Source organism: Buteo buteo, chromosome 2, assembly GCF_964188355.1.
Source record: "Buteo buteo chromosome 2, bButBut1.hap1.1, whole genome shotgun sequence".
Taxonomy (NCBI): Eukaryota; Metazoa; Chordata; class Aves; order Accipitriformes; family Accipitridae; genus Buteo; species Buteo buteo.
Window position 1 is genome coordinate 34248747 of NC_134172.1, and position 22746 is coordinate 34271492.

A 22746-nucleotide genomic window follows, 5' to 3' on the forward strand; every position below is an offset into this window, starting at 1 on the left:
GAGAGGCAAAATAAAAGAAACTTATAATTTGAGATTTCCTTCAAAATATCTGGGCTCTGTGATTTCTTGTAGTGGCTCACTTCAAATTTTTCTTTTTCTCAAAAAGCAGGCCATAAGACACACATGCTCTCCTTCAGTTATATTCATCTGGTGGAAGTTTCTCCACACTCTTGTGTGTGGGCAGAGGACTATACCTGGTTTCGAACTACCTACAAGGGCTGTTATCCATGTGTCTCAAAGCAGAATGGCTGAGGCTGGAAAGCATCTCTAGAGATTGTCTAATTCAATCCCAATGCACAAAGCGCAGTCAGCTAGAGTAGGCTGGTCAAGGCCATGTCTGCTTGGGTTTTGAATATCTCCAAGGATGGAGACTACACAGCCACCCTGGGCAACCTGTTCCAGTGAAAAAAGGTTTTTGTTTGTTTCTTTATTTCCTTATGTTTAACTGGATCTCCTCAGGTCTTTGATGGTTTTTTTTTTTTTTTTTTTCATTGCTAGCCACCGAACTTCAGTTTAGTAGTATCTTCCCTTGTGAGGTACCCTTAGGGCACAGAGAAGCATTAACTTCTGATACTTCCATCTCTCTCTTCATCAGGCGTTGTGAAGAATCTGAGAAGTCCATTAGGTTTCCCTGGCTCCAGCAGAGTCCATTGGCAGGGCTCTGGGAATGCAAGAGAGAACTCTTTCTTTCTGGAATTGCCTGCGTATGTTGATTAGTGATACAGTCTTGGCAGTAGTTATGTTTTACAATGCTTCAAGTGGCAGAAGTGGTAGAAGTCAAATTTGTGCTTCAGTGACCTCCTAATTTTATGATTCATTTTTCCCTAGCAGAAGTTCTTTTTGTTTCCAAAATGTTTTTAAGCAGTACTGATTAAAATCTGGCATAATTAAAAAAAAAAAAAAAGTGGACATAAAGAGGCTAGCCTGTCTCGTATTCTAAATTTCTGCTATGAAAGCATCATACAGGCCAGTCCCTCACCTGGGGAGGTCCCTGCTACTGCCTGGTAGTACTTGATGCAGGATGAATCTTGCACCTCAGCTTTTCTTTGTGAGGGCACAGCTTGATGTGCACTCCTCTTGGCCCAGCCAAGGGGCTAGCGTGGAGGAGGGAGCCAGGACAACTTAAGCTGCAGTAGAAGTATTTCTGCAGCTGCGTGGTGAACAAGTTCAAAAACCTGATGAGGCTGAAAAAAAAGGTTGGTTTTAGCTAGATCATATTTCCAACTGGCTTCAGTGGGAAACGGAGCAGAAGCTTGTGCCAATTTCTTGTAATTGGCATAGCAGAAGTCCAGCCAGCTGCTCGGCAGCGCACTGTTTAATCCTGATGATTGAGGCCTAAGAATCAATTTTGATGGAAGGCATCATCTCATCTTGCTTTTTAGAAATCTTGTTTGCTTCATCTTTGTAGTAGATGGTAAGTATAAAAGAGATTGACCAAATGGCTGTATGGCTCTTTTCCTTGCTTAAGAGAGCTTCAGAAAGGAGGATTTGTCTTACTGGACAGAAGTCTGAGCCTTCCCACTTAACAACAGCATGAGTAGTATGCTCACAGCATTCTCGAGGTATAAAACTGCTTTATATTGCATATGAGTAATGGGAAAAGTACAGTGATGTAACTTACTCTTCAAAAGAAATAGCTATATGCTAGTAGTATAGCTGAGGATTCCTTACAGACTCTGTAAGACATACTTTTCTGTTAGACACTGTGTCAAAAATGACTTTGATGGGGAAACATAAAGACTATGACAGTCCATAACTTGCTGCTAGAGTAGTTCTTTAGTACCAAACCCTCAAAGATATGTACTGCAAAATTGTTATAGACTTCAAAAAGTTTTTAAGTAGATACCTAATTAAGAATAAGATACCTGAATACCTTATTGTAAAATATTTAATCCTGCACTGAGCTCTGGGTACTGGAGGCTTTGCTGTGGAACCGCTAAATTCTCACTGAAAGCAGTTTTATACCCTAATAGCTGTTGGGCTGGACTTCGATAGTGCTGCTAGTAAATCTGCATTGTACTTGCATATAAAAGTCACAGCATGATAGCATTATGCTGAATAATGTCCTGGTTTTCATCTAGCTTATTCTTATTTTACATTGGTAAACCAAATATAATAGAAATAGTATAAAAGATCATATAGCCATTTGCTCTTTGAGCTGATGTCTTTAAGTCCTTTGTTTTTAGAATTCACACCAACATTTCTTAACAAGTATGATCTTATTTTTCTGCTTTTGCATATGCCAGCTCACTTCCTAATCAAATTTTGAAGGTTCATCTGAGGTTTAAAGGGTTGGATTTGGCATGCTGCGTTTGGCTTATGTGGGTGAAATTCACTTTAGTAAAAGTTCACTGTAATTTGTCTTCCAGTCTTTGTGTTGTCATGCATTATTATTATTAAATTTCTTTTTAGGATCTATAGCTTGATCTCTTTTTTTTAATCTGATTTTCATTATATACAGTATGAATACCTATTCAAGATTTTTTTTTTTGTAAAATATCTTTCATTTGAAAGGCGTATTCTTTTTTTAACCATCACATTTTTCATGTCCTGTAGAGAACAATTCTTGTTGTTGTATTGTTTTATTTATTTTTATTTTGTAACCTTTCTGATTTCTTTTAATTGTGCTTTTTGCTAAACTGCTCATTGAACAACAGAGTTTGTACCAATTCTGACAGCTGTTTTAGATGCATAGTTTTTTAACTCACAAGCTGTTGTGAGAAGAAGTGATTACTATTCCTTTCTTGTGACATTTGAGGTGAACAGCCCCTGGCATTTTGATCTCAATTCCAAATAACAATTTTGTTGATAAGTAACTGAAAGCTATTTTAAAACAATATATGCAGCAGAGAATCGACTAAATGTGTCATTAGGGGTGCCAATGTGTCATGTTCAGAACTTAATGAAGTGTATCACTCGATATTTTTATCTGCAAAATATTTGCATGATGATTTTCTAAACCCTTTTACAAATAGAGGTATTTTGGAGTTGGGTAAAAAATCCTCCTGGAAGAGAAAGATCTGGAAGATACCTCCAGGATGTGGTTTTGAAAAATGTGTGCCTATGGATTAATTTCAGAAGTTCTCATGAAAAATTCATCTTGGGGAAGGGGGAAATAGAAGTAGAAATATCTATTTCATCTCAATTCTGTTAATTTGTATTCATTGCATCCTATTTCAGAAACTCAATTCCCCCCAAATTTTGAAGTATAGGCACAAGATAGAAAAAAGTTAGTCAGTGAATATAGTCTTGGGACAGCACAGTGAGAGATGACAGTTTAAAGGAATGGTATTAACTTGAAATACTTAGTTGTGTTTGAAAACGTTATGCCTATTTATAGTCATGAGAACCATAAGCTTTATGGTGGCCAGTGGGCATGAAGACCTACATTCCATCTCGCACTGTCTTCTGTAACAGTTTCAAAGATGCATCAATCCTTGGAACACATGAACTACTGAATTAGCTTTGAAGAAAAAAGGACAAGGTTCATTGTTCTTGGGTGAGCAAATGCAAATCACTGATGTGTAGCGTCACCTCCAGTGATATATCTGAAGGTAGAAGTTAATTTGCTGTATGTTGTGCTATAGCCTAATATGCCAAGTTGATAACGAGTAAAGGATGAATTATCATCCAGTTAAAATGGAATGCCTTAGGAAGTGCATCTAGTCTATACTAAATCCTGGAGCCACTTGCTGTACCTTAATATTGTCAAGATTTGACCGATCAGGAACCGTGTGCTGGTTTTTGTGAGTGGAGGTGGAGTACAAATGCATCTCCCAAGGACCGTAGTACCCCACATGAAACTGCAATGTACTGTGGCCAGCACTATGCTTTTTTCCTTTGGTTCAGTGCTAACATTAAAAAAATGTGGCACTGCAGTTCATAGTGTCTAATTTACTCTATGACATTCCTTCAGTAAAAGGAAAGAAATGAAGCATGTAAGCTTATCAGTAGAAGTGTATTTGAATGAGAGTGTCTGTGTTATGAATATAATTCTGTATATGGTGATGTGGAATTTTTCGTGGTTCTAAATGTGAGCTTTGGCAATATGAGCCTTGTATCATCATATTTGCAAGGAGTTGTTAGAACTGAACCTGAACAACAACATTCAGCTTAGTGAAAGCTTTGCATTTACAAGAAGTATATGGAAATAGAGTATCGGGCAGGATGCCAACCACCACTTCGTAAAATATAAGACTACCAGTGCAGTTGAATTTACAAAATTCCTTAACAGAAATCTTTTTATGGGGATCCCAGCAGAATGCTTTCTTACACAGGAGTTATTCTCAGTAGGTTTAACAGCAATGAATATTCAGTGCTGATGCTGTCTGTGGTGATCTTGAAAGGGAAAAATCCCTAACATCCACATCGTGTAATCACAGAGTAGCTGAGGTTGGAAGGGACCTCTGGAGATACCTAGTCTATGCCCCTCTTCATGGCTGGGTCAACTACAGCAGGTTGCTCAAGATGGCGTACAATCTCCAAGGATGGAGGCCCAACAAACTAGTTGAGCAGTCTGTTTCTGAGATGTTTGGCCTCAGTACAGTTAAAAAGTGCCCTTTAATGTTTAAATGGAATTTCCCATATTTCAGTTTGAGCATATTGCCTCTTCTTTCACTGGGCATCACTGAGAAGAGTCTGGCGCCATCTTCTTCACTGCTCTTTACCTAGCTGCTCTGCGATGGAGCACCTCCTTTTCCTCTGACCTTGGTGTTCGTTCTGTTTCTCACTTTTCTTCCCCCCTGACGCTCTAGTGTTTTTTGCCCTTAAATGTGTTTTCACAGAGGGTCCACTAACTTTGGCGATGGGCTAATAAGCTTTGGCTTGCGCTGGGGCTGTTGCAGGGCCGACTGGACCGGCTGTGACTGGCACATGGCAGCCCTTTACCTTCTCCCACAGAGGCCACCTCTGCAGCCCTCCCACCCTCCCCAAATCTTGCCATGTACATTCAGTAGACCCATTTTCTCTAGCCTATTGAAGTCCCTCTGAATGCCAGCACAACCATCTGCTCTGTCAACCTCTCCTCCCCATTTTGAATCATCTGTAGAATTGCCGAGGGTATGCTCTGTACCATCAGCTGGGTCCTTAATGAAAAGCACTACTGGCACCAGTATTGACCCCTGGGTGCTCCATTAAAGTGACTGGCCTCCAGCTGGACTTTGGGCTGCAGATCATAGCCCTTTGAGCCTGGCAGCTCAGCCAGTTTTCAGCCACCCTGCTGTCCACTTATCTATCTGTATTTCACAATTTGTCTGTGAGGATGTTACGGAAGACAGTGCTGAAAACCTCACTAAAGCCAACATAAGCAACATTCCCTGCTTTCCCCTCATCTATGTTGCTAGTCATTTCATTGTAGAAGGCTATCAGGTTGGCAAACTGTGATTCTCCTTCATAAATATATGCTATTTCCCATCACCTTCCTGTCCTTCATATACTTGGAAGTTGTTTCCAGGATTATTTGCTCCATCACCTTTCTAGAAATTGAGGTGAGGCTGACTGATCTGTAGTTCTCTCTATTCTCCTTCTTGTCCTTCCTGAAGACAGGAGTAATGTTTGCTCTCTTCCAGTCTTTGTGAATCTCCCTTGACGGTCATGACTTTTCAAAGGTAATCTGAGAGTGGCCTTGTAGTGATACTGTCCAGCTCCCTCAGCACTCGTGGGAGCATCCATCCCATCGGGTCACATGGACTTGTGTATTTCTAGCTTGTTTAAGTCTGCCCTAACCTGATCCTCCTCCAAGGGTAAGTGTTCCTTGCTCCAGAAGAGCATGGAAGAACTATGAAGCAGCTTCCTTCTCCAGAGTTTCATCAAGGTTGGTATCCACAATCCGGTAGTTCAGGATTGGTGGGACCATTGTTTTGATGGAGTGTGGAATGTCAGTATTTGCACTGACAGGAGTGTGCCAGTCATACTCACTGATCTCTCTCACTCTCACACACAACTATCCCAGTTACTTGCCATTATCTTTATTGGGGTAAAAACCGAAGATTGGTTTGTGAGGTGAAAGCCTAGCTGTTTGAGTGTGCAGTCTGAACTGACTGCACATTCTCTGGTTGTACTAGCTTCAAATATCCACTTAGGTGTGAGAGTCTATACGAAGTGAAATTAGACAAAATTACAGTTTTAGCTATGGTGATCTTAAGTGTTTCCCTTAGAATATTGTCAAATCCTAATGCCCAGAATTTTCTATTACATTTAGTTTAAATCTCTGCTGAAAATTCACTCCAGTAAAGTCCATAGTTAAGCATTAATACCCATTTCTTTACTTTCTTTGAGATACTGCATGGTCACAGCTGAGGCTGGATACTGAATGAATGGACATCGGATTCACTGGAAAATGTTCTTCATGATCTGTGTAGCTGCTAGGATAGTAATGAGCTCTCTGAAATGAAGTAAAATCTTAAAACTTGTCTAGCCTGAATTGTGCATTGGTTGTACTTATATTGATGAAACTTGGAGCTATACGGGGAAGTAACTTGCCTGCCTCAGTCAGGGTAAAGGTGTGCCCAAATAGAGGTTTTGGATTAGATTATCAGTAGAGGTTGTTCAATTTAATAGCAGTTCCATCTGATATTTGATGAGATTTGATGCATGAGGTAAGCAAGGGAAAGTAATTAGGATTTTTGTGAAGTATCATGAATTTTGGTTTTACAAGATGCTGTCTGCTGGAGTACTGGATGTGTCCAAATATCATGCCTGTTTGAGCAGGCTACTTTCGAGGGCATAAATGCAGAAGTTACTTATCTAAATGTGTGATTTCCCTTTCTTGAATGATAGTGATGCTAAACTTAAATGATTATACTAGGTTAAAATGTAATTTACTATCTGAAATTTGGCTGAGCTCAGCTTGAAACTAAATGTGCAGTTGGTGGTTTAAAAAAAGTGACAAAAGCTGCTAAAATATTCAGCACTAAGAATATCTTTGACTACTTAGGTGCTTCAGGAGCAGTGGCTGAATAGGATAGTCACAGTCGTTCTAATGCACTACAACCTTCTCCTCTCTCCCATTATGCTGTTTATATCATGCTTGAATGAAAATATATTTTAGTTCCCTGAAAGCCTCTTCTCTGCAGCTTTAAACTTTCAGCAGATGGGAGTATTAGAGGAACATTTTTGCCTCTGTTTCTGCATTGAACTGAGAATGCCACAGGACTGTGAAAGGATTCAGCCAAATTGCAGAACCTTCCTTGCCTTACTCTAGAGCAGCCCACGCTATTAGCAGCTATCTTCATGGTGTCAGAGATGTCATTAGCTAGTGGTGGGAGACCCATTCAACTATGCTAATTATTTCAACAAGTTCTATTCATGAACTGTGTAAACACTGTTAAGGAAGTAGTAGCTCTTCCAGAAAGGCTTTTGAATGCAGACCTGTTTCTGCACATTCGTGTTTCAATGCTGACTGCAGATGTCTACAGTAAGAGTAAAACTATGAATTGGCCACTGCTTAGCCCTAAGTATATAATCCAGCTATTTGTTCCTCAAGTCTTTCAAACTCTAGTTCATATAACTCCCTGATCTTAGCAGAAAGAGAAAGGACCAGTTCATCCTTTACTTTCTGGTATTTTTATGTGACTATAGATAGGCTGTAATGCAAATTCATATCTGATTCTGGACTGCCCTGAAGCTTGAGGATCTTTTAATTTTAGTCTTGTTTTCAGTGGCCATCAGCTCTTGAATTTACAGCAAAAATGTACATGAAAAAAAGAACCTTTAGCGTGAAAAATTTCAAATGTTCTTCTAAGTGTGTTTGACATAATTATCTCTTAAAAAATACGATGTTGTTAACATATAGTCAAGGTGTTTTTCTTCTTTATTTCGTTCAGATTCACCTCACTTCTGGGAGAACCTCAAAACCTGAACAACTTCTGCTGCAATTTGGCTTTACACAATCAACAAGTTACCATTCCTTCAAGAGCAATGAGCTCCACAACACCAGGTCAGTTTGTTTATATTTATACCTCACTCCTGCAGAACACTGTCCTGTATTAGGATATAAATAATTCTTTGTGTTGATGAAATGGATTTGGCAGGTGACTGATATGCCAGCTGCGCTTGATAAGATATGACTGTCTTATAAAACGGGATAATGGCTATACAGGCAGAAAAGGCTATTTTGGGAATACCTTCTCAGTTGAACTATAAAGCCAGTATAATTCTGCAGTGGTTTTAAAACATTTCTGTGGAGTTTATTAAGAAACTGAGTAATCATGATTGCACATGAATAGGCATCTTAAAACATTTTAATTCTTAATATTTGTATTTAGTCATTAATTTATTTTCTGCCTTTGTACAATTGCTTCATTAAAGAAAGACTGCAATTGGTATTCTGGTATTTTCCTTTTTAGCTTTAAAGTCATATTTGTCCACATTGGGCATTCTCTGCAGAGCGTCCTCCTTTAAGGATGTGTAATTAACAGTGGTCTCTGAACCTGCTTTAACTGATGCCTGCAAAATGAGCTACTGCAGGTTCACCTGATAGAAAGTGAAATATTAGTAGCAATATTAGTAGCGGTACCCAGTGTTCAAACTTCCAAGAAAACAGAATGCTGCATATGGAACATGCCTTGACTTCAGTTCTTTTGAGGAGTGAGAATCCCCAATTCAAATCTGTGCAACGTCCCATATGGTTCTCACTTTGTTCACCCACACTTGAAGTATCTATTTCTAGTACTGTTGGTAAAATAACACTTTACAGGTGGCTTATTTTATGACGGCTTTGGTTTTGTGCAAACAGCCTATAAAAGCATCAGGGCAAACACTGTAATAGTGAGCTGTATTTATCTGCTAGATGCCCTATCTCATAGAAATGTAATTCAGTGAGGATTTTTTGCGAATTGTTGATTGTAGTGCTGAAAACTGGCAATAACTGCTTTTACATTAAATGGAGTCAAGCATAGCTGGGTTTCGTACTCAGCCTCTTTTTCTTACAATGCAATTTGCTGCATGCAGTGAATTATCCATACAAAGCATGATGGGGCATTTGGCAGAAAGGCATGCCTTTGTTTTATTTGTATCGCAGTGGTGACTAATATGAAATAATCTGGTACTTTCCTAAACATGCAGTTCAAATTCCAAGATACTCCAGTCGATTGGGTATCTTTCTAACGTTTCTTATCTTGCATTAGATATAGTCTGCAGAAGTAACCAAAAATGAAATTGGCTCTCACAAAAAGAAAGTAAGTTTTCCAATACTTTATTGCTATGAAAAAATAAATTGTAAATATGCATTCATGTTTGCTGTCTTTCCAAATCCAATAAAGCAGAAACTTTCAATATAATCAGATTACCTGTAAGGGTATTTAGACACTTTAGATGCATTGCTTTCAGTAGGAGTTAGGTGCCTAAATATCTCTAAATCTAGTCCTTAGTGTTCCCCATCATTAGAGTTTGCCTGTGAAAACTCCAGGTTGTTTCACCAACAATGTCAAAACACCTCTGTGGCACGTACAGAGCTGCAGTATTCAAGGGCAACTTCACCCACGGGATCCTAATTTTTCTTTCCCTCAGTGAAAGGGAAACGAGGGGAGAAAATCATGAAAAGAAGTAAAACTCGTGGGTTGAGATAAGAATGGTTTAATAGAACAGAAAAGAAGAAACTAATAATGATAATGATAACGCTAATAAAATGACAACAGTAATAATAAAAGGATTGGAATGTACAAATGATACGCAGTGCAATTGTTCACCACCTGCCGATTGACACCTAGTTAGTCCCCGAGCGGCGATTCCCCCTGCCCCCACTCCCCCCAGTTTATATACTGGACATGATGTCAGATGGTATGGAATACCCCTTTGGCCAGTTTGGGTCAGGTGCCCTGGCTGTGTCCCCTCCCAACTTCTTGTGCCCTTTCAGCTCTCTCACTGGCTGGGCATGAGAAGCTGAAAAATCCTTGACTATAGTCTAAACACTACTGAGCAACAACTGAAAACATCAGTGTTATCAACATTCTTCTCATACTGAACTCAGAACATAGCACCGTACCAGCTACTAGGAAGACAGTTAACTCTATCCCAGCCCAAACCAGGACACGAGGTGAGCCTTATGAGATGGAGAGATAGAAGGGCAGTTCCATCCAACTTTAAAGGTCCTTTCAATCACAAACTATTCTATGATTCAACTTCAGGTTATAAATATGTACCAAGATGTACTTGTTTCACTTGTAAGACACTGCAATAGTTGAGAAAGTATTCCTAGTATTCCAAAAGAAAAGTTAATTGGATTGGCACTGACATGAGCAGCTTGTTCCTGTGATGGTGAGCCTGTGGAAGACAGTTCTTGCTTTTATGGCACATAGTTTAAACGGCAAAAGCCTGATGGAGTTGTGTCTAATAGTGTTAGGGTAGGGGGTTTTGTGCTCTTGCTTTTTTAGTCCTGAGAATCTTGTGCTTCTTCAGAGAACAGGTTGCTATATTCAGTTACAGCCAGTGATTAGGTCAGTTTAAAATAATTTCTAAGCAGGAAACTTTTAAGCATTCCCATTTAATACAGACATTATTTAAAACCACTCTTTTTCTATTGGGTGATACCAGGATGCTACCTCATTTTAATACCAATCCATGTGTCTTATATGTAAGACCTGTGAAAATTTCCATAACATATTGTAAATGTCAATATTTTAGGTCATGGTTGTAAGCTACAACAGAATGGTAGATGTACTTTTTCATTTTACAGTTCATCTAGCCCATATATACATAGCTTGTGTATGTATACAGAAGTTTACTTTAAATAAAAAAGGAAAAAAAAAAAGAGAAGAAAAAAACAAGATGCAAACTGGTAAAGCAGTGCTACTCTGTACATGAATGGTATAGGCCAGCCCACTTCATGGATGGCTTGTTCTGTCAATGAAAAAATTCTGAAATGCTGTAGAAAGCTTTATTGTGTGTTATGCTAAATTTCTCTGTATTTTTACAATGTGATACTCTAAGTGGAGAAGATACTTATTTCTTTAGAATTGCATTCCCTTCATACCTAAATTGTCAGAAAGTCCATTTAAAGACCTGATGTGGAACAAGTAAAAATTATGCATGTTTTATTCAAATATTATCTGAGGAACCTCTTTGGATAGGGTTTGTTTGCAGCACCAATGCACATAAGTATTTCCTTACATTGTATGATGCAGTGAACAGGTCTCCAGTGTAGCAACATTGACTTGCAACAACACTATAACCTATTAAATTGATCTCAACTCTTTGAACCTTAAGGGACCAGGCTCTTGCTGATCTGTAGAGCTATAAAGTAAATGCTGAATCCCAACAGGGGAAGGTGCTGATGTTTGGTTGTTTGCTTTGCTTGTTATAAATTGTAAGATCATTAAGGAAATGTTTACATCCTGTTGCCATTGCATGTGCTGAATGATCTGTGTGGATAAAAACCATTGGACAGAAAAAGAAAATGGCTATGCCCTATAAGAACAAATAAATAACTTACTGTTTTGAGGAAGACTTTTTTTTTTTTAATACTAAATAATAGCCAGTATTGAGTTAATATTTTGGAGTTATTTGTCTCTGTCTAATACTTTGAATTGTATCTTCTGTTTAAATGATGGTGTGGTTGGGAATTGTGCCTGCTGTGTGCCTACCAGCTCAGTGTCTGAGGATTCCAACCCTTGCAAAGGATATTACTCTTCTGAACAGGAGGTTGCTTCAATTAAAGCATGTGTTGATTTAATACAGTATTCCTTACCCAGATTTTTTCAAAGAATAATAGCACCTATGGGGAAGGGTGGACTATAAATATTTCTGTAAAGATAAAGATCATGGAGGCATGAAGACCCTAGGTTTTCTTTTTGTAACCTGAGAAGGGGAGTAAGTCCAGAGAGATCTCATCTCTTCTCCCCTTTGCCTCTCCTGTCACCCAGATCTTTCAGATTTTCTGCTTCACTTTTTACCTTGAAATTAAAAGTAACATTGGAATCAATGGAATCAATTATATTAAACAAACAAACAACCCCCAAACCCCTGAAGTCGTTCATGGAATCACTTGGGGTAGGATCATTTCTGTGAGGGAAGAGGGGCAAGTAATGTTAATAGATGATAGTAATAGATGATGAAGAAAGGAAGATACCTGAACTCTGACGTGTCCAGCAGGTTTCTAGATGCTGCAAACTATTGCTAAATTAGCAGCGTTTGGTATCACAGTCTCCCAGTGGTAAAGCACACATCCAGTTTATCCAGTTTCTTCCTTTTACTGTTGTAAACAAGGGAAATGCTGCTCTGGAAAGCTGCTCACTGATTAGGATGAGAGAGCTTTTCACTGTCTCTGGATTTCAAAAGCATATCAACATGTGCCTGCTGCTGAAGAGAACAAGTTCAAAATGTGTACAGGTTACTTACTTGCACCTAGGTGAAATCAGCTCTTTTATCTATCTGTAATTACTGAATTAAAATTCCAGTCTGATACATAATAATTTGGAAATCCCTGTTCAAACTTCTTTCTGCTCTTCAACAACATTGCTTATTTTTCCAGGTCTTTAGTATCTTGTAAGAGCTGCCTGTTGCTGTAGTCAGTCAGAAAGTGATTTTTCTTTTCTTAATAAACTGAGTGGGAAGAGAGAGGAGCCGTGTGCTGAATTCTGCCGGTTCCTACTTTTGGATCACTCTTCTGTCATCTTGATTCTGAATTTCTTTAATAGGCGTTTGTTTGTTCCTCTTGAGGAATAGCTTGTTCTTCCTCTCTGCAAAGCTGACTCCCCCTGTTTTCTTGTTCTGCTTTGCTCTGCTTTTTCATAAATCATTTTCCACATATTAGTAAAGACTAAGTATAGAAAATGCTCCAAAATGGTATTTCCACTACTGTTTTAAAATTAAAATGCAGTGAAAGGTTGCATTGCAGTCCAGTAACCATCTCTGCACGAGCAGTAGATGCCGTGAATAGATGAATATTTTGATGAATATGTATCTTTTTGTAAAAATATTGAAGAGAACTTTGAGTCTAAAACAAAGTAGTAAATATAATACCAGAAGGCTAAAATCTCTTCTTATAGAAATAGGTGTGTTTTGACAGGTGTTTAAGTTCCATTGAAGCTGAGTGCATGGATGTTTTTCAGACCTCTGACTGTAGACTGACAGAATCAAATGCATTTGTTCCTTGTGATGACTTTGTGATGATTAAAAAAAAAATAAAAAAAATCACTTGCATAAAGACTGGATTAGTTATATGTTTGGTAATTCACTGAATATGGCCCAATAACTTTCAGGGTTAAGAGTTATGTTATCTATTAATAGATATGTTATCTCTATCTATCTATGTGTGACAGAGTACTGCAGCTCTTTAAGATATCAAAAAGAAAAAAATAACATCTGTAAGCTCAGCCTTAATGAAATGTTTAGAAGAAGGATTATTCCCTCGCTGCACCCCCTGCTTTTTTTTTTTAACTTTCAATGCAAAGCATGACTCAGATGTGCAGCTCAGATTTTGACCTCTTGAATCTCCTTACAGAAGTCCAAAATAGCCTCAGTCTGATATAAATCTTAGTTTTACCCTTATGACATGTAAGAGAAGTTGCGGTTTATAGACTCTCTGTCTCTCTATTTTTTTCTCTTAATAGTTTAAACCTGACATCCTTATCTAGGTGTTTCTAGGTAAAATCCCAATAATTCACAAGCATGAATGAAAAATTTGGATCCAAAATGTGTTCTGCCACTGGGGATTTAATATACAAGACAACCAAATAATGACTAAAATGCTCTGTGCATGCATTAGATAAAAAAGCATTATCTTGTTCACTTGCTAGTAATTAAAGTTTGTAAATACCTTGTGCTACTTTTATGTTCCTTTTTTTTCCTCTTAGAAGTATTTTACACCATTTACCATTAAAATTGATAATCAAAACATTAAAGTGTCATGGTCCTGCTCTCATTTGTGTGTTTACACTTGCGCATGTTCATGGGGGTCTACCATTCTGTGTGCTAACTCTCCAAGGTTTAAGTAAATAATGACGACATAAGTCACCTACCCAGTGTGTTGTGGGATTAGTTACTACTTTCTGCAGATTCAGGTTAACTGAACAAGTCTGGAGAGTGTTTTTTGATATAACTTTGTGGTGCTTTAACTTGATATATGCATGTGAATTTTAACCTCTGCATACACAAATAATTCCTATCTCTTCAAAGAGATTCTGTGCTTGAAAATTACAGTTGTATTGCTTTTTCCTTTCAGGAATCACTTGTAAACATTGGCCACCAGACCCTTTTGTCTAGGAATTTGTCTTTCAAAATAATTGTTTTGTTGGTCTGCATAGCCAAAGCACAGGTCTTACTTTTCGAGCAGTAGTGCTTTAACAGCTAAATTAGCCCTCTGGGAATAAATCTTGAAAGGTTTTTTTTTTTTTATTTCAATATGGTTTATAAAGCTTGTAAAGATTCTTCAAAATGGCTTTTTTTTTTTAACTAGAGGTGCAAACTTTTTCTCATTTTAAGTATATAATTTATCCTCAGTGTTCACTTAGACACTTAAAACACACACCTCTCAAAAGAGCAAATTTATTGTCCATTGACAAAACACAGTATTTCACTGTCCTTTCAGCGTTGTCAGAATTTTTACTCCGATTAGTTAATTAAACCAAGATGGCACAGTTACACTTTCGCTGGAGTCTAGTGAACAAGCCCACCTAAATTTAATTTAAGTCAGTGTGGCAATATAAATTGAATAAATTACTTAAATGGCTTTTGACTCCCCAGCTAGTATGCTTTAGTATATCCTGAAAAAAAATTGAGTTTACTCACAGAACAAAACTCCGAACAGCTCTCTTGTTATGGGAGATCTGGGCTTTTGATGCAGAAGTATTCTGTAAACTGTTTTCCATGCCTACATTCTTGCTGCTTGCCAAAGGCTGTGTTTTCAGTGTATGTAAACTAAGACTGTGCTGAATTTTGCTAGGTATCAGGATATAACTGGTTCTGGGTAAGCATCTAATTCCTTGTAGGTGCGAGACAAAGGGTACAAAAAGACAATTCCAGATTGAAAGAATCATCCTCAATGAAATATAATTTATTCCCATTGTATCTTTTTCAATGGCATTGGCCTGTGGTGGTGTTTAGCGCTGCATAAAAGTGTTAACGGTGTGGGCAGGGCAATAAATACTTCTCTGTTAGCTGTTGGGGAAGTTAGTTTTTTGGTTTTGCATCTCAGAGCAACAAAAAAAAGTTGTACTTCACCAGTACTCAAATAGTAAACATCAGGTGTTTGTTAACACATTATTAAATATTAAACATCAGATGTAATGCTAAGCATACAGATGTGGATAACTTGCATACAAGAATATTATTATAACTGGCTAAACAGATTTTTAAACGTTCTAAACAAGATTTCAGAATGCTATAAAATAAAGCTAATGCCCTATTTTATTTTTTAAGTAGGTATACATATACTTTAAATAGGTAAATATATATGCTTATATTTTGGCTGACCTTAGGAAAGCCAAATCAGAAGATTACATTCTCAATAGAGTGAAAATATGGTGTTATACTCATGTTGGCTAACATGGTTCTAAGAAAAAAGTTTTCAGAAAAATCGTTCATGTTTTTGATGAAAGAAGGCTTGCTTGATAAAGATAATTGTTGAGGAATATAATTAGACTTCTGTGGTATGTGACAATCTGTTAAAAATAACACTATCCAAAATCATTACAGCCTTAAATGAAATAAAAACTGGCTAACAGGTTTCAGAAACCATTGAACATAGGGAAAATTCTTATCCCCTGAAGGTTTTCCTAGTAGATATCTGTAGGAATTTATTACTAGTTTAACATTACTCAGTATTTTTATCAGTTACCTAGAGGAAAAGAAATATTAATTCTGGTAAAGCTAAGATCAGTTATACTGGAACAAATTTGGTTATATAAGGTTATATAATCCCACTTGATAAAGTAAATTCTTTTGAAAAATATGCATATTAATCAAAGTAACAAAGAATGTAGCACTTAAGAAGAGGAAAATCATAGAATATTGATTAGAAGAGACCTCTAGAGGTCCTGTAGTGCTATTGCCAACACCAGATCAGGTTGGGCATGGTGTTCTCTAGATCAGTCTTGAAACCCTCGAGGGCTGGAGACTTGCAGAGCTTCTATAGGAATCTTGCTCGAGTACCGTGCTGTCTTTTTGGTGAGAAGCCTGAGCCTCCAAGTTAGAATTTGTGGCCGTTGAGCCTTTCACTGTGTTGTGGTTTAACCCCAGCCAGCAACTAAGCACCACGCAGCCACTCACTCAATTCCCCCACCAGTGGGATGGGGGAGAGAATTGGAAGGAAAAAGGTAAAACTCATGGGTTGAGATAAGAACAGTTTAATAGAACAGAAGAGAAAAAAACCCCTAATAATGATAATAATAACAATAATAAAATGACAATAATAATAAAAGGATTGGAATATACAAAATAACTGACGCACAATGCAATTGCTCACCACTTGCTGACGGGTGTGCAGTTAGTTCCTGAGCAGTGATCCCCCCCCAGCCCCACTCCCCCCAGTTTATATACTGGGCATGACATCACATGGTATGGAATACCCCGTTGGCCAGTTTGGGTCAGGTGCCCTGGCTGTGTCCCCTCCCAACTTCTTGTGCCCCTCCAGCCTTCTTGCTGGCTGGGCATGAGAAGCTGAAAAATCCTTGACTTTAGACTAAACGTTACTTGGCAATAAGTGAAAACATCAGTGTGTTATCAACATTCTTCTCATACTGAACTCAAAACATAGCACTGTACCAGCTACTGGAAAGAAAATTAACTCTATCCCAGCCCAAACCAGGACACACTGTCATCTAACACTGTTGAGAAAAATGTGCCTGTGTGATGTTTGTAACTTCATTCCAAGTAGTTGCAGGCTCGTCTTAAACCACCACCTTAGTCATCTTCTCACCAAACTAAAAAAAACTCTGCCTCCTCAGCTTCTCCTCATAGGTTGTGTGCTCTAGGGCCCTGATTTGATAGTCCTCTCTTGATAGCTCTCCACTATCAGTTTTTGACTGTCTGTACACAGGAGTGCTTGATTATGAGTTGTAAGTCAGGATAAACACCCTGAATCACGAAAAGGGAAGGCAGTGCCCTGCAGTAGCTAATAAAGCACACAGGCTTCTTTATGACATGGAAGCTGAATGCTGAGAGTAAGTAATGATTCCACTTCAGTGGCCAGATCCAGTGTTGGGGATGGAGCAGAGAGAAGCTTTGGATTAGTCAGGAATGAATATGCCTTTGTTTCCTTTTCAACACAGAAAAGAGACGTGGTTAGGGTCAAACAAAACTTTTCCTTCAGTCTGCGTTTAGTCTAAGTGAACAAAACTGTTCTTGGAGTACTGGTTCCAATTCTGATAGCAACACTTCAGAAGGGGCTTTGAAGAAGAGCTTACAGAAATAATACAAGGTCTGGAAATATACCTTATTTAAAGAAACTTAAGAAATTCAGTAATTCAGTCTGTTTTCTTTTGCTGAAGGTTAAGAGACAATGTGATTGATGATTCTTTTTATATATATGAGTGCCAATGTGCAAAAGATTTCTGGTACATAAGATATTTATTCCTAACAGGAAGATTTAATGATATCTTGTGGCTGGAAGCTGAAGCGAGACAAACTCAGATGAAATGGGACTCCTTTTTTTTCAACGGTGTTGGTAATTAACCATTGGATTATGCTGGATAATGATGGGGGGGGGTGTGCTAATTTCTCATGTGGCTCATCCTTACAAGCTATAAATCCCAACGGCGACCTAGAAGTTGCTTCACTTGTCACTAAATGTATGACAAAATATGCATGTGTTTTTACTGAATAGAAGCTCGCCATCACTCTGAGTGAGTTTGGAAAGCCTCCAAACATAGAAGTTTGGATTCCAGTCTCCTTTAACCAGCTCTGCTTCTACTACTTTACTGCCTGTAATCCTGAAGTCATTGTGCTTGCTGGAAGTTTACGCAATGGGAGCGTCCTGCATTGCCTTAGAAAAGCTTGGTTCACTTGATGCAACCTCTTAAGTGTAACCTGTAAAGCCTTCACTAAGTATACAAACTTGCTCTGGGAACAAAAATATTGTGTAATTCCAAATCAAGTCAGGATCTGAAGCAGCTCAATAAAAGAAATGTCCCTGCCCCATCTAATTTCAGCAGTTGCCAGGCATCATCCTGTTCTCCAATTCCATATGGCCCAGGGCCTAGATTTTTATATTACTGGGGAGGGGGCTCACTACCATCTTTGAGCTTCCTATCTAAGCAGCTGGACTGTCATGTATACAGAGTATTCCTTGGACTGTGCCGAGTGTGAGAAATCCTAATGCCTTGGTGGGTGGGACCAATCCTGGATAAGTGCATCTACTCTTGATGTTTGTTTTTTTTTTTTTTCTTCTCCTCCTCCACCCCAGCATCTGAATTTCATTCTTAGTCTTGACATACCCAATAATCTGTTTGATCTTCTACAAACATTGTTTGTTTCAATGTACTGTCTAGCATGTTGGTTGGGGGCGGGGGGGGGAGGTTGAGGTGTTGGTTTTTTTAAAAAGACCTAATTAATATCTCTCAGATGCTATAAAGTAAAGTTTGGTCTTTCTGGGTGCTTCATTGCTGTATTTTATTGGGCAGGTCAGTTGCTTTCCTAATTTCTGTCTCTGTCAATCCTCACATTTTGGTTTGGAGAATTGCTTTTGCAGGATCCAGATAAACAACAAAAATATCCTTTTCCAGTGTCATCATTAGCAGGGTTCTTTATATGTGAAAAAAAGTACTGTGGAAGATGCTTGTGGTTTCCTGCATCGCTACAAACTCACTTTACCTCCTGTGTGATTTTACTCATCAGATGGCTGTTTCACTTCAGTCACTTAAATGATTTGGTGTCAAGACTCATTGCTGTGTGTCTGTCTTAGCGGGGGGAGAAGACAGGACACAGTCACCTCTGGGGTAGGAGAGCAGATGGGAGACTGTGAGCAGGGGAACTGCGTGATTCAAAAAGCCACCAAGGGGAGGTTACATTTTGAGAAGTGACTTTTTCAATGGCAGTGCCAGAATAAGCAGCTCTAGTGATAGCCTGCCTGTTCTTCTCACTATTCTTATTGATTGCTTGGTCATGCAAGGTAATTTGTGTGGCCACAGGATGAAACAGATTTGGGAATGGACCCAGGCTCAGCTGTTCGCAAGAGAAAAAAAAAAAAGGTTGTTTTTAGCCTGGAATGGTTCCTCGTTGTGGTTTACTACATAGCCACACAATCAATGGTATTGGCAAGGTGAGGAAGGAAGAGGGAAGAGAAAAGAGTGTTTAACTCATGTACTACCTTTGAAAGAAATGATCATGAGTGATCCTTGAGCAGGAGAAGCATGGTCAGCCTCCAGAACTGTGGGATTACTGAGCCGTAGGTAAAGCTGGAGAGAAATACTAAGGACTTCTTCACACATCTTCACTTTACTGGTCATTTCTGTTTTCCAAGTGTTAAGAGTTCCCAGTTCTGTCCATGCAAAATTTGGAGGCTCAGTGAGCATTTTTATTTTTCAGCTCTGTAGCTGAAAGAAACGACCAACAAGGTCACATCATCTGTCATACAGCGTACCACTCCTTAAAAGTGATATTTCAGCATCTGACTGCTAGGCATTCTTTCATATCATTAAGATACATGCAACACAAAGCAGTTAGAACTATGCAAAATATGCTTTGGTGAAAGATCATGCAATTAATATTTTCCTATGTGAATTTGTAACATCTACATTTTTTGTAACTGTTTCTAAAATGTTACATTATACAGAAACTTAAATAAGACATCGTGAATAAAAACTTTCTTTTTGTTTCTTCATTCATTAGATTAGCTGCATGAATGTTGATTATATTGAATACCCTAAAAAAGGCATGTGTGCCAACTTTTAATTTTTTCCCACCCACATACCATCTCCTAATTTTGTCTCTGGCAACCCAGATGTGTTTCTGCTGAATAAGTGTTTCTGCAGTGATAATTATAACACAACAGGTAATTTGCAGATTAGGTAACTCACAAAAAGTAGGACTATTTTGTAGCACCATTTTGTAGCACCTTAATTTTGAAGCTGGTGACAATTTCAAAACTTCATTACAAAGGCCAAAATGTTATGGTGTGTGGAATGTCTTAATCTAGAAATTAAGTACTGCTCTGTAGCATTTAGCAAATGAAGGTCTAAAGGGACCTTAAGGTATGTTTTAAATCAGGGGGAGGGGCAGACTTTACTTCAGGCAATTATGTGCATGTTGTGGGGTAGATCCAAGTTCTGCTGAACCTATAAAATTCACATTTTGAACCCGCGTCAGGGTATATTTAAAAAAAAATAATTGATCATCTTTATGAAGACTAGACAAATGCCTGTTTTAAAAGCTAACAATGCAATGAGTTCCACAGTCCCCCTTGATGACCTATTTCCATGTGTGATTATACTTAGAAACATAAGGTTCCTATTCTTTCTATTTATATTTCTACTAGCTATATCTATTTCTGTTTAACATTGCAGTTTAGAGATGTAAGATTTGTAAACTCTTAGAATTTTTTTCAAAGTTTAATGTGGTCTGAAAGAGATTAACACAGACCTTATTTTGGACTGTTGCTCACTGTGGGGGAGGATTTTGAAATTGTGTAATACTTAGATAATGCTTTTTTTCTTTTTTCTTTTTTTTTTTTTTTTAAATCTTAGTTATGACAAAGCTGAGCAGCTGTCGGGGGTTCTGGGGTAATTTTGGTGAGGACTGTAGTTCTTGGGGCTGTGATGTATGGTGTTCGTCTTGGAACAGGCATTGAGGTTGACAGAGTTGAGTCTCCCACAGGTGCTGGCCTCTGGCTGGGAATTCTGGCAGAAAGGAAGGCGATCCGAGACAGTTTGACAAAACTCCTGTTCATTAAACATGGGATATTTGAGTTTAAAGTTTTTGGTTTAACACTTTGGCAGTTTCTGCCAAAACAAAGCTCTGAGCTATTTTAGTATTTCTGAATTCCTACCCAAAGTACCCTTCATTACCAATTGTAGTTAATGGCTGTTTGATCTGAAGACATGAGAACTAGTGACCGCTGCCATGCTATTCCCCCCCCCCCACTTGTTCAATGTTCTTCTATAATAGCATTTGCTAGTGTTTCTTTCCAGTCTTCTCTTTACTGGATTGTAAAAATCCATTTCTTTAACCTTTTCTCATAGATCACACTTTTAAATCTCTTAACATTTTCAGTTTTTTCTTAGATTCTTAAGGTGTCACCTGGAAGTGACAGGAAAATTTCTGTTGTATAAAAGTAAAATTATGCAAGTAATTATTGTTTATTACTCTCTCATTGCTTAATAACTCTCCCTTTGCAGACATAGTCACTCTCAGGTGTCTGGATTACGGACTAACCAGGTTCTGTGCCCGTCAGTACTTGACTGTAGGACATTGCCATGGCATGAGTGATGTAGATGACAACTGCTCACATGTGGCTTCCTCTGTGTATTGCTGTTTAAAGCTGCATCTGTGCTGTGCAGAAATGAGTTTACGGGTTTTTCAAAACTGAATGTCCGTGTCATCCATTTATAGAAGTTTCATGTTGTCTGTATTCTTGACTGTTCCTATGTTGGGTAATGGAGAATGGTCTGACATGAGTGGGAAATTCATGAAGGATTTCATTGGATCATGAAGGATCCGTTCATGAAGGATCCCATTCATGATCTGGGACATGGCAGAAGAAAAAGACATTTTCTGTAACTATGGAAACCTGTGAGTTACTGTGTATGCTCTGTGTTGTCTGACTCACATCACTTGCTAATCAGAAGGGGGAAAAAGATAAGTTCACCATTTCAGGAAATGGTCAACTCTGACTCTTGAACAGCATTAGCAATCCTTTGTCTTGCTAGGACATGTAGCCCATAATTCCATCTGCGTTTAACCAGATCTTGTTAAGGATACAGGGAGCTGAGTCTCAATAGCGATGCCAGCACTGTATTTCTAGAGAAGGTAATTAATAGGAAGAAGCATAACAGAACCCCTGCTTAAAAAAACCCCAACAAAATAACCCCACAAAAAACAAAAGAGGGGGGCGCAAAAAAAGAAGCATTCCCAGTATAAAAAATACAGCTACTCTGTATCTTGAGACAATACTATTTTGAGGTAGTACCCTGCAATGAAGGCCAGTGCACAATACACCTGCTTTAAGCTTCATGAAGAAAACAGACATCGGATATCTTTCACAGCTTCCCCTAAGGTGCTTGCAACTCTTCCTCTAGCCTTGAAGTGTATCTTTAGTGACTTAAAGTGAATACAGCTCATTTAGATATCCCCAACTCAGCTTTCAGTAGTTGCTGTGGGTGCAGAGAGCACTATTCTATGCTCAAAAGCTGCTTCAGATCCTGATGAATATCCTTCAACAACATTCAGCAGTTGCCCTAGACAATTTTTTTGTGGATAAATTCACAAGTAAGTGTAAGCTAAGACAGGAAAATCCTGAAATAGCCACAGAGTGCTTTGTCTTTTCTGTTCAGCTATTTTGTAAAGAGTAGAAGGAGAGGAACTCAAAACATAGTGCTGCTGTTATTTCTGTGACTTCATCAATGTTTTACCTTTCCAAACTGGTATATTAGAACATGCTTTTCACACCATGTTCATGGGTGCACTTGAGGGGTCTACTTGCCCTCCCTTATCAAACATGCAAGAAAGGCTACTGCTGTGAGCACTCCTTAATATATTACCATACAAGGAATCTGTGATAGATGACAAATAATGTTTTGATTTTGATTAGCTGATTAGGAGTACCTATGGACTTGGGGAGTCACCATTCATTTCTCTGGCAGGGATACATTAACAAAT

At 38.4% G+C, this 22746-nt stretch overlaps 1 protein-coding gene across 5 annotated transcripts in view; it reads left to right on the top strand.

Annotated features, from left to right (window-relative positions):
• HDAC9 (histone deacetylase 9) overlaps positions 1 to 22746 on the top strand; it is a 491076-nt gene that overhangs the window by 31245 nt on the left and 437085 nt on the right. For all 5 annotated transcript variants that reach the window (XM_075050424.1, XM_075050431.1, XM_075050409.1 and 2 more), the window contains exon 2: positions 7824 to 7936. In XM_075050424.1, coding sequence (XP_074906525.1) covers positions 7918 to 7936 — 19 coding nt within the window. In that variant the 5' untranslated portion in view covers positions 7824 to 7917. The remainder of the gene's footprint in view (positions 1 to 7823; positions 7937 to 22746) is intronic.